This window comes from Sceloporus occidentalis, unplaced genomic scaffold, assembly GCF_023333645.1.
Source record: "Sceloporus occidentalis isolate IW3139 unplaced genomic scaffold, rSceOcc1.0.p SCAF_8, whole genome shotgun sequence".
Classification (NCBI taxonomy): domain Eukaryota; kingdom Metazoa; phylum Chordata; class Lepidosauria; order Squamata; family Phrynosomatidae; genus Sceloporus; species Sceloporus occidentalis.
In genome coordinates this window covers 24,291,588-24,303,917 of record NW_028316988.1, presented here as the reverse complement: position 1 = coordinate 24,303,917, position 12,330 = coordinate 24,291,588, and the positions used below count along the sequence as shown (strand labels likewise).

At 44.0% G+C, this 12,330-nt stretch overlaps 1 protein-coding gene across 1 annotated transcript; it reads right to left on the bottom strand.

The window, feature by feature from the left end:
• Positions 1-2,694: 2,694 nt before the first annotated feature.
• LOC149308303 (uncharacterized) lies at positions 2,695-10,019 on the bottom strand. The gene is made up of 4 exons (XM_089536862.1): positions 9,912-10,019; positions 6,806-6,989; positions 6,363-6,538; positions 2,695-3,607 (listed from the first exon to the last, which is right to left on the bottom strand). The coding sequence occupies exons 1-4, from the start codon at positions 10,017-10,019 to the stop codon at positions 3,251-3,253; spliced, it is 825 nt and encodes a 274-aa protein (XP_089392988.1). The 3' UTR covers positions 2,695-3,250.
• Between the last annotated feature and the right edge of the window lie 2,311 nt (positions 10,020-12,330).

The following is a 12,330-nucleotide window of genomic DNA, read 5'->3' as shown; positions in this document are numbered from 1 at the left end:
AATCTCTAGGTCCTCCAGTGCAACTCTGTGGTCAACGTCTGACAGACACTGACCATAGAAATTGCACCAGAGGAGCTACAAATGCTTAGTAGAGTATCCTCTCTAGGAATTTCTAGGTCTTTCAGTGCAATGTTTAGTTAAAGTTGACCATAGAGTTGCACTGGAGGACCTAGATATTCCTAGAGAGAACATATTAATCAAATCCGTGAATAATCAAAGCCGCTAATATGGAGGTGTGTGTGTGTGTGTGTGTGTATTAACATCCTTTTGCAAAGTATGGAAATTTCCCTGATTGGAAATAATGGGAAATATTCCCATTAAAGGGAGAAGGAAGGAAAGAGATAATAACGCAACCATCCTGAATTATAGCCACAAAACAATGCATTTCTCTTTCTTTAAAATCCAATAAACATATCTCCAAAGAGACCTTCGTACAAATATGTTGAGAAAGTCAAACCTTTCAAAGAAATTAATTTATTCACGTCGCTTGTTTTAGCGATAAGATTTTGTCCCATCGATTGCGAACCAAGTGTCAATAAAGCCTTCATTCTGGCTGTTAAAAAATTAATTACAGATATTAAAAGAGGCCACACCTGTTTCCCAGAAATCTCCACCCAAATGTAATGGATTGAAATAACGCAAAGCCGTCCTTGTTACTCATCCCATAAATTAATTTAAATTTCAGATTGCAGTAATGACTTCTTGAAAATGTCAGGATTTTTAAGCAATGGCATTTGAAATTGTTGCTGAAAATGTGTTAATTGCAATGAATTATTCCAAGTCATTGTGAAGTTCTCATAGGTCAATATATATATATATATATATATATATATATATATAGGTCTATTCTGGAATTTAAAAATGGACTTTTATTTGTTGGGCTTTTATAAATAAAAAGTTGTTCTGGGTTTTTTCTTTTTTAATGGAGGATGGTGTTCATTTTCAAAAGCCGAATGGCTTTCTAACTTTTGCAGAATCCGAATTTTTCACGATGTTTAATTGTTGTAAGTCTTAAACTGGGAAGAAGTTGGGATATTAATAAATATAATGATGATAATCATAGAATCATAGAATTGGAAGAGACCCCTCAGGACCAAATAATAATAATAATAATAATAATAATAATAGCTGAATGGCATTCTAAGTTTAGCATAATGTGAATTTTTCACTATATGTTTAATTGTTGTAAACCTCCCCAAATCTCAAAGTGGGGGGAACGTGGGATATAAATAACTATAATGATGATAATCATAGGAGTTTATCACACTGGAGCTGATTCTGGCATTAAAGTGACATTAAAGCGCATTTGACGCATCCCGCAATTAAAGCGAAAATGGCGAGTAATTGCGCGAATGGTTATCACACGCAATTGTGCAAATAAAGCGATGTCAGAAATGCATTGTCGCTGAAATCCCGTAAGTAAAAATCTGCGCATTAATGCTTCTTTGTGACTGCTTTAGTGGCAGGTTTTGTGTGACGTGGCGTGAAACCGTTACGCGATTTCCCCCCCAGGATATTTATGGGATAAACTCCCGATCTCCTTCATGTGACAAACTCCATAGAAACATAAAGGTGGAAGAGACCCCAGAGGCCATAATAATAATAATAATAATAATAATAATAATAGATGGGATTTACCTCCTGGAATAGCAAGTTTCTCGTTCGGCGTTGCCAGATTTTCCCAGGATTTGTTCCAGATCTCGCACTCCAAGCAGCCAAGTAAACACTGAAAGTGATCTTCCTTGTCCCTTGGAAATCTGGGATTTTCCTCCCTTTTTGCAAAGGAATCTCAGGGAAGCAACCTTCTCCAGCCTTCCCAGGTTAAAGGAATAACCCCAGTGGCCTTTTTCCTTCCAAGAGTAGCTCTTGACAACCCTAAAAAGCATCCGGATGCAATAATTATGGCCAGCAACGCCCCATTTGGGGATGCGCTCAGCCTTTGGCATCCACTGGGCAACTGGAATATCAGGATGCGCTTCCTCCTGAACTTGCCAAGGTGTTAGGCCTCGGGGTGAGCCCTGCCTCGCTGAACCCAAAAAATTTGCATCACTCTCCACCTACAAACTTTGCATGACTCAGGCCTGGGACGCTCTCTATCCCAATTTCGGCTTGGATTAAGAGGAACCAAACTAGCCAGGGAGGAATGGAAAGATGGCCTACTTTTGCCTCTTTGGCAGCTTCTTCTTCTTCCTCCCTTTTTGGTCCTTCTAGGGATGGTTTGAGTGTCGGGCGACACCTCTGGAGACAGAGTTCGAATCCTGGCTCGGTCAAAAAAAAGCCCATTGGGTGATCTTGGGCAAGAGGTCACACTCTCTCAGCCTCAAAGGATGGCCAGTTTTTGCTGGCACAATTTTTATTTATGTAAAACTGTGTTTCCCCCCACAAAAAAAAGGGAAACCATGAGAACACACAGTGAAGTTGGAAAATTTGCCACAGAAAAACACACACACAGCTACAGTGTCAAATCACACTTTAAAACTCTATACCAAACCACAAGTGAATTCAAAGCAGTTTCTAAAGTGGGTAGATTAAAAGTGTGTGCATAGACATGCCATTAAAGGATTGCCTCCCCTGCAAAGGTTGCAAAACGTGATGTGAAAATCTCCTTTTACGTCACAGTTTGAGCATTGGACTCTGGAGACCAGGGTTTGAATCCTGATTTGGCCATGCAAACCCACTGGGTGACTTTGGGCAAGAAGTCACACTCTCAGCCTCAGAGGAAGGCAGAGGCAAACCCTCTCTAAAGAAACATGCCAAGAAAACCTCATTATAGGGTTGTCTTGGGGTCACCAGAAATGACTTGGAGGCACACAACTACAACAATGGCAAGGAACCCATCCAGGCTGGTCCTAATCAGAATAAACCCAATAATCAATGGGCCAATAACGTATCAATCAATGCTTCCATAAATCCCTTTAGGGTCTAACACAAGGGCTCACAATTTGATGGAACGGGATTGCCTCCACACTGAAGAAATAATCCACTTTGACACCATTTTAACTCCCCTGGCTCCATGCTATGGAATATATTGTTGTAATCCGCTTTGATTTCTTTGCAAAAAAGCAGAATATAAAGAAATACTATTATTATTATTATTATTATTATTATTGGAACTTTAGTTTGCCTTGGCAGCAGAGCTCTCTGACAGAGAAGGCTAAATGTCTCACAGAACAACTCCCATAGCGTTGAGCCATGGCAGTTAAAGTGGGATCAAACTGGATTATTACTGCAGTCCATCTAAGATGGAAAGCTAGTTTTCCAGCAGATAAGCCAACCAGGGCAACGTTGACCCATAACCCAGCCCCAAATCATGTCTCCTTTGGACGGCCCTCCATGCCAACAAGTTGGCATCAATGGGGCAAACTGGGAGATGCTGCAGGGAGGATGCTGTGCCGTCCTTCATCCCAGAGGCCAGGAACTGGTATAGGATGCTCTTGCTTCTCGGTTCAGACCAGATCCCGGCCTTCTGCAAATGTCCTTCCATTGCATTCCCTTCTTCTCCTCCATCAGTTCTTCCTGCCTTGAATGCACTTGGGACTTTTGCTCGGCGCGGTTTCTCCGGCGCTTGGCCCTTGCGGAATTTGGCACGGCGGTTTTTAAACCACACCTGCAGCAAAAAGGAGAGAAGTGTGAAGAAGGTACAAGGGTGCAAAACAACTTTGCAAGGAGATAGTGCAAGACTTCAGCTACATCCACACTGCAGAATTAATCCAGCTTGACCCCACTTTCATTGCCAGGGCTCTGTAGGATGGAGATTTCAGTAGAAAATTAATTGAATGGTGGAATTCCTTGATACTATTGGGGCCCAGAATTTAGCTGTTTCTAAAGCAAGGTGTAGAGATCAGTAGAAAATAACAAACTTGCAAAGAGTTAATAAGAAGCTGCAAAGGCAATCTAGGCCAGTGGTTCCCAAACTTTGGTCCTCTGGGTGTTTTGAACTTCAGTTCCCAGAAGCCCCAACAGCATGGAATTCTGGGAGCTGAAATCCAAAACATCTGGAGGACCAACGTCTGGGAGCCAATGATCTAGACCAACTAAGAATATTATGATTATTATTTAGTGGTTTCATGGTCTATTAGGTATTACTTTCTGGAGGTTTGGATTGCCAATGATGTGGATTCTACTCTTCAGATTCTAACTGTGCCTTATTATTATTATTATTATTTTGGCTTTGCAGTAGCTTAAGGGGAGCTGAACAGTGGAACTCCTTGCCACAAGGAAATCACCATGAGCCAGAATATTGCCATTTCCAAAGAAGGATTCAATAGCAAAATAAAACTTTTACTGCAACAGTTGACCTTTTTGCAATTGTTTGCTATAAGGCCATGGGTATATTGAGCCCCCTTTTTTGGAGGGGGACCAAGAAAGGGCATTGAGGGCGAATTAAGGGCCATCAAACAGCCTCGGATCGGGCGCATGCCTTTGCTCAAAATACCGACGGCTTTTATTTCTCTTTTGTGCATTGCAGTGATTTTTGAGCAAGACCTCCTGGGAGGATTAGACATTTCTTGGCACAAGAGGAAAGGAGAAACTGGAAAGGTGAGCTGGACAACGTTAAATTAAAACAGGAATTGGGTACGTGGGTTTTTGCAAAGCCTCAATACGACCCAGGAATGCCCCTATCATAAACTGGGAGATACTGGGAGGCATGGTGGACCCTCTTCCATTTGACCTCTAAAAGGCCAGATTTCTTCATAGGAGGCTTGGCATTGCCTTCTCCTGAGGCTGAGAGTGTGCAGCTTGCCTAAGGCCATCCAAATATATATATATATATATTTCTAACTGGCATCTCTACCTGCGGCAATAATACCGTGCGGCTCCTGTTTGCTTTCTTTTTAAAAATGCTTTTCCAAATGGCTGCTGAACAGCTACCTTCACATTAAGTCTGCCCTGGAGGAAGGCTTGCAAAAAATAAATAGATACCAAGCTCCATGATAGGAGCAGGTTGGAGCAAGCGGAGCCGACTTCTCCTTTTCTGACCCCGGGGGAATGTGGGCGGATAGGGGCATGTGGATGGATTCGGCCTCCAGAGCCATGCTGGAATCACATTAATTAAATCAAAAACAACTTGAAAGAATGATGCAGCAAAGCTAAAGACATTAAAAATGCATTAACAGACTATACAAACCACAGACAATACCCCAAAAAAGCAGCAGCTCGTACAGCATTAAATGCCACCTTGGATCCCATTTTCGGAGGAAGGCAGGATATACTGTGTAGACTCATGTATAAGTCTAGAAAATTTAGTAAAAAAGTGATCCAAAAAAACTGAGTTGACTTATCCATGGGTCAATGTAAGTACTGTACTTTATGGAACCATCCCTTTTCTCTGAATAGAGTGATAAAAGGCGAGAGCTTAGTCCATTCTAGGAGCACCATCCTAGGAGCACCAAAAAGAAGCATGGGTCTCCTCTACTCTCTCATTCATCCAGCCTTTAGGATGAGCACAAAGAGTTATGTCTGCTGGGATTTTCTAAGTTCTTTGGCATTGTTTTCCTTTGCATCATCCTTTACATCCTTTGTTACATGCCCCTAAGTTTTACCCTTGACTTATCCATGGGTCATATCAAAATCCATAATTTTGCCCCCAAAACCTGCCCTCGACTTATGAGGTCGACTTATAATCAAGTATATACAGTAAGTGCAATTGAACTTTTAATTTTCAGAGGAAGGTAGGTCGTCTCCATCATTCCCACCAAATGAACCTGAGAAGGTGGTGGGAAAGCGAGAAGGACCTCTCCAGAAGATTTCAGAGCAATGATGGACTCTCCTTCAATAGGGAGGGAGTTCCAAAGTCTGGAAGTAGCGTCCAAAAGGTCCCGTATCCTTGTTCCTGAGAAGATGGCGGGACAGAGAGAGGGATCTCTCCAGAAGATCTGAGAAAGGGAGATATGGTCCTTCAAATAGGGAGCAAGTTACAAAGTCTGGGAGCAGCCACCAAGGAGGCTCATCTCCCTTGTTCTCACCAAATGAACCTGAGAAGGTGGTGGGACAGAGAGAAGGACCTTTTCAGAAGACCTCAGACTTATGATGGATTCTCAAAGTGTCCTTCAATAGTAGTTCCAAAGTTTGGAAGCCACCAACAAGGAGGCTCTGTTGTCTCCCTTGTTCCTACTAAATAAACTTAAGAAAATGGTGGGACAGGGAGAAGGCCCTCTTCAGAAGATCTCAGAGCTATAATGGGCTCTGAAAGAGAGATACAGTCCTTCAAATAACCTGGACCCAAGTCTACTCTACTTCAGACTAACCAACACATTAAGCTCTTAATTTTGCATTGATGAGAATTTTGAATTGAAGTAATTCATGAGGGTAAACTCATCCCACCTGTTTCTTGCAAGGAATTGTACGGTTGCTGAGATTACCTGAATCCGAGCCTCCGGGAGATTGACAAACACAGCCAGGCGCTCCCTGGTTCCCACATCTGGATAATGGGTCTGCTCAAAGGTCCTCTCCAAGGCTTCCAGCTGTTGTTCGGTGAAGGCCGTTCGGCTGCGCCTCCGTTTCGGGGGGAGTCCGTACCGCAGAGCCAACAAAATTTCTAGGCACCATTGTGAGTTTGGCCGAAATGAGTGATGGAGAGACAAGACAGACAGAAACAAAGAAAGACAGGAATGAAAACTCCCAACAGAGACAGAAAAACCGATTCCAGCTGTGGATTTCCTCCACCATCAATTGGAACAGATTATCTTTGGGAGCGCTTCCAACTCTATGATCCAACTCTATGATTCTACAGGGAAGATTTTGGATTCTGGATTTTGATGGAAGAGGCAACCTCACCACCATTACATATTTGATGTGTTTTTACCTGCCAAGTGATCCGCTGCAGGGATGTTGCAGAAAGCTGAGGCTTGGCCCATAGGTGTGGAGAGCAAAGGGTAACATTCAGTCACAAGTTGCTGAGGCTGCATGGTGTAGACCAGTGACGGGGAGTGGATAAGCGGATACACAACGCCTCCGCTTAGTTGGTACATGGTGCTGACCTCCTGCCTCTGCAAGAACAAGAAATATATCTCATTCACCCGGTCTAAAAAGTCTTCACTCATTATCCTTCTAAAGCCCTCATCCAGCATGCACAAAAAGACCTCACTTTGTATGCACAAAAAGCTTTCACTCGGCATGCTCAGCATGCACAGAAAGCCCTCACTCGGCATGCAGAGAAAGCCCTCACTTTGTAGGCACAGAAAGCCCACACTCAGCATGCTCAAAAAGCCCACACTCAATATAACCCCAACCTCTCACTCAGTGTATCCCCAAAATATCCCTAGCTCAGTATGCTCCCAACATCCTTATGCACATCATGTACATCTCGAACAAAACCTCATTCATTATCCCCCCAAACCCTCACTTTGTATCTTCTCCCCAAATCAAACCCTCTCTCCACATGCCCTTCAATGTTCCCCAAGAGCCCAACTGCACCCCTAAGCTTCAAGGAATAAAAATGCTTTAATTTGATGGTAAAAGGAGAGCAAAGAGGGAGCCAGGCTGGCCTTTCTAGGGAGAGAGTTCCAGAGCCTTGCACTCCCCTATTTTTCCAAACCGACTTCCCCATCTCCCCATTTTGCAGGCCTTTCTGCCAAAAGACGCACCCACCGTCTCCAAGACCAAGAGCTCTCCTTCTCTTCCTCCACCATCCGACTCTGTAACCCAGGCTCCCTCCTTGCTATATAAAGGCCTGTGGCGGCCAGCATTTCAGGAAGGGGGGCATGCAAGTTAATCCCCTTCCCATCTCCGCCACCCCCATTTATCCAGGCCACATCCAGGAGGAATTTAGCCCAGGCTCATGTTGGATTAAGTCAAAAACTCTTTCCGCTCCAGAGGGAATTGGAAAGGCTTGAAAAGGGGTTCATCCCCTCTCTCCATTCAGAGTTTGGGATTATGTTTCTGCAAAGGTGAAAGAATGCTAAGGTCGAAAGGATGCTCATTTGGACCAATCCAGCAACTCCGACTCAGCCCTATTTCCCATGGACCATCAGGATTCGAACCTGAGCCTATCAGAGTTCTAGGCCAACCACTCCAACTGCTTGTTGGCCCTAAAGATTTACTCAGAGTAAATTTGCCCTGGCTTTCCTCTGATACTTAGGAGAGGGTGACTTGCCCAAGTTCAGCCAATGGGTTTCCATGGCTGAGCAGAGATTCGAACCCAAGTCTCCAGGAATCCTAGTCCAACACTCAAACCACTACACCACACAACATCTGTACTATTCTGCTTTTTAAAAATCTTCTAATTATGTTTTATTTGCACCCCAAAATGTTTTAATTAAGAATTGTCTATTTTAAAAAATATATTTTGTAAATAAGATTTTAGCTGGAATTTAAAATTTTCCTGTAAGCCGCTTTGGGTCTCTTGCTAGGATTTAGCGAACAGATCAATCAATTGATCAAAATATTTGATCTTGATTTGGGGATACAGGGTACAGATCGGATCATTTTCGGTCGCTCTATTCTCCCTTTTTCGAACTAATCTCCTTGGGAGAAGGACAAAAAACCAGAGTTAATCCTTTCACCCCTTTTGCCAAAAGGATTTTGCATGGAGAGGGAACCAAGGAGAGAGATGACTTATTTTCCAGGGACTTTAAAAGGATGTGACAAGCATACCAGAAGACCGGGAATTGGACATCTTCTGGAATGATCTGACAGCAAATCTATTTGGAGGGGACCCTGGTTAAGTTGGACAAGTTGGGTCTTATTAAAGTTACAAATTAAAATAAAGTGTTATTTTTAATTAAGACCTCCACCATTTATCCCAGTTCAATATGGTGTTGCAAAGAAAACTGGAAGAGTGCAAAGAGATGAAGCCGCTGTGCAGAGTGAAAAGCAGGATATCAGCAAGCAAGCAAGCAAGAAAGAAAGAAAGAAAGGTGCCCGAAATAGGTTGAAAGGGAGGAAGGAAAGATGGATGGATGGATGGATAGATGGATGGAAATCCCTTGGGTTGTAATAAACTTGACTCCGCAAGAGTACACAAAGGATGAGATTAAATGAGGAGGATGTGATGGTTGGCTCATTAGACTAGGGGTGCATCTACATTGTCAAAATGATGCAGTTTAACACCACTTTAACTACCATGGCTGCATCCTACACAACACTGGGATTTGTAGTTTTGTGAGGCACCCACACTCCTTGGCAGAGAGGGCTCAAGACAAATCCCAGGACGCATTAGTGATAGCCCCTAAAGCGGTGTGAAACTGCATTATTTCTGCAATGTGAATGCACCCCTATGATTGCAGCAGACCAGGGTTTGAATTCCTGCTTGGCCTTGGAACCCAAGGCAAGTCATACTCTCTCCCCCAGTTTGAGAGGAAGGCAAGGCAAACCTCACCTGAACAAATCTTGCCAAGAAAACCGCAGGATAGTTTCTCTTTGGGGTCGCCATAAGCCAGAAATGACTTGAAGGAGAGGAGGGCCTCTCCAAAAGATCTCAAGATACGATGAAATGGTGATTGTATTAAATTGGGCTCTCCAAGGAGCTGAGCCTATTCAAAGTTTGGATTTTAACCCAGAACGGCTCCTTATACATACACTCAATAGTACTTTTTTGTTGGACATTTATCATGGCTTGGCCCATGCGCTTAACCAAGTCAACGCACATCCCTTGTTGCTGCAAAATGAGACTGGGATGGATGGGGAAGCACATGGCATCAAGGGGGAAAGAAAGGGGGTGACATGTCTTTTCTCCTCCTAAGTGCCATCGCCGCGTGGGTCCAGGGTCCCCCGCCGTGCAGCATTCATGGGGCGTCTGTGCTCCTTACCGCGGAGTCATAAAGCTCTTGGGGTCAAGGGGTGATGGCCAGTGATCGATCCCCCACTGTTGTGAAAGACCCTTTCCATCCTGACTTTTCAACAGGGATGAAAAAAGAGACTCCGATTCAAGCAGAGGCCAAGTATTGATCAGGAATCAGAGAGAACCTCACCGGACAGGAGGCTAAGCTCTTTAGCACCCAACCGACACATTTTTTGGTCATTGATCGGAAATCTCGTGACGCATCTGTTGACTTCTTTCTTTGAGCAAAGTGGGCCATGCGGACCCGCCACTCAAGACAATGGGCATCAATGTCCTTTCTCTGTGGACTGGGATGGAAACAAGACTCTCTTGTGCCATCATCTTGCCAGGTCTGGAAAGCATCAAGACCTATGAGGAGATGGGTATGTTCAAGAAGAGAAAGTTAAGAGGGGACATGATAGCCATGCTTAAATATTGGGAGGGATGCCATGCTGATGGAGCAAACGTGTTTTCTGCTGCTCCAGAGAATAGGACCCAGAGCGACGGATGCAAACCCCAAAAGAAATTCCACCTAAACATTAGGAAGAATGTCCTGAAGGTAAAATCTGATGGTGACCCTAAGGTCCTCTCCTGGCATTTCCAAAGCATGACCACCTCCGTGGCTAATTTCAGCCAATACACCCGATGGAAGGTTAGACACTTCCCAAATTCACACATTTTCCATCGGATATCTCTTCCAACAATTGGATCTCGACTTTTGGGGGACATCCTGCCGCTTTTAAGGAAATCTACCCAAGGCCATTGCAAAAGACAAATTGGTTTTGACAAGTCTGTCAATGTCTCAACAGGGGTCCCAAAACCCAGTCTCCCGAATGTTTGCGGGTAAAGAGCTTACACTGGGATATTAACTGGAGAATGGTCTTTAATGAGGCCTGGGACCTTGATCAATAACCAGACAATGAGAGGCTTTAGACGGGATCAGAAGCCGGATCTCACAGACCCCTCACCGGGGGGCAGTGGGTTTGAAGTGTGTCTACCCAAATACACCAAGAGACACGCAAATGGAAAGGCTTGTTAACACAATGCCATGGAGAAAGTCAGCTCAGAGTCACCTTTGGCTCTTCTGAAGATGTGGTTACACAATCCCAATCGTTTATAGTGTCTTTTGAGGATTCATTTGACGATGTGAGTATGTCCATATCCATATTTTCTCTTACTTTCAATAACCATTCCTCTGTAGATGGAATTTGAGATTTTTCCCAATAAAGAATTCTTGCTGAGGTGACCATGTATATTATAATTTTGTCAAAATTTCTACTATTATAAGTATTTGTATCATTTTTTTTCTCTGTCATGTTGAGTAAGATATCGATCATAGTTTCGTGTATCGATTTCCAGTATTCATTTGCTTTCTTACATTTCCACCAAAAATGATATAAGTTCCCTTCCTGTATCTCACATTTCCAACATTTTTTGTTCCTGTTTTGTATATTTTAAAACATTTTAAAGTAGTTCTCTTTTAGATTCTGGCATAATGTAAATTTATTTGCAACGTGCCAAGATTTTCCCAATAGCTCTTCCTATGTCGCATGCCCATTGTATCATTAGTGTGTGTTTTACCACTTCCGATTCTAAACCTCGATTCTTTAATCATTTATAAACATTTGCTAGGCGAGGACCATTCTTATCAAAGAAAATTTCGTCTAATTCATTGCGCATTTTAGTTATTCTCATGGAAACAAAAGCTTGGGGCCACAAGGACTGGAACCCGCCTCCCATCCCAAGGCTCTTTTTGGAGCTGTAGTCCCAAAGGGCCATGTCTTCCAGTTTGTTATCCAGGGCAGCAGGGAACCCTTCAGGATGCCCAGGACCAAAGCCTTTGCCTCCCCTGCCTCATTATCATTGTTGTTGTTGTTGTATATTTGGACTCAAAGAGGCCAGCCCTGAGTCTCCCAAACCCAGGAGCCAGGAATCAGGAACCCCTTGGAGCCTGAGAATGGCCAGCAACGCTTCCTTTCCGCCACCAGAGGGCGCCCCAGGACAGGGAATAATAATGAGAAGCGTCAAGGGGCAGAAGTGCTCCGCTTGAGCCACAGGAGGGCGCCCCAGAGAGAACCAGGAAGGAGAGCGCAGAAGCGTCTAAGAGCGGAATTGCGAGACGTTGAGAGCGCAAAAGCGCATGAAAGAGGAATGGGATCCTCGTTGGCCAATGGTCTCCACAGGAGGGCGCCCGAGAGAAACCTCGCAGCCGTGAGTCATGAAGCCGGCAGTGCACAAAGGGCGCCACCAGAGGGCGGCCTAGAGCAAGGCAGCTGCAGCAGGGCCCGCTTTGCACTACAATTCCCATCATCCCCGGGAAAACATGGCCGCCACCGCCCCTGAGGATGATGGGGATTTCATTCCAAAGCGTTTTGAGGGGCGCCAGGGCGCAGAAAGGCTGGCTTTGAGGCGTCCCCCCGCCTTCTGCATCGTTTGGGGATGATGGGAACTGTCCTCCAAGACCCCCAACACTGATATTCAAGTCACCAATAAAACTATATATATATATATATATATACACACACACACACATATATATATATATACATATACACAAAACTGTATATTAT

Bases quoted from the DNA above. Each gene is read 5' to 3' on its own strand.
- LOC149308303 (XM_089536862.1), bottom strand. From the start codon at position 10,019: ATGGCCCACTTTGCTCAAAGAAAGAAGTCAACAGATGCGTCACGAGAT. The intron at 6,539-6,805 runs GTAAAAACACAT...AATGGTGCCTAG, and splicing joins TGCAGCGGATCACTTGGCAG to AAATTTTGTTGGCTCTGCGG. The intron at 3,608-6,362 runs GTAATCTCAGCA...TTTTTGCTGCAG, and splicing joins TCCCGGAGGCTCGGATTCAG to GTGTGGTTTAAAAACCGCCG.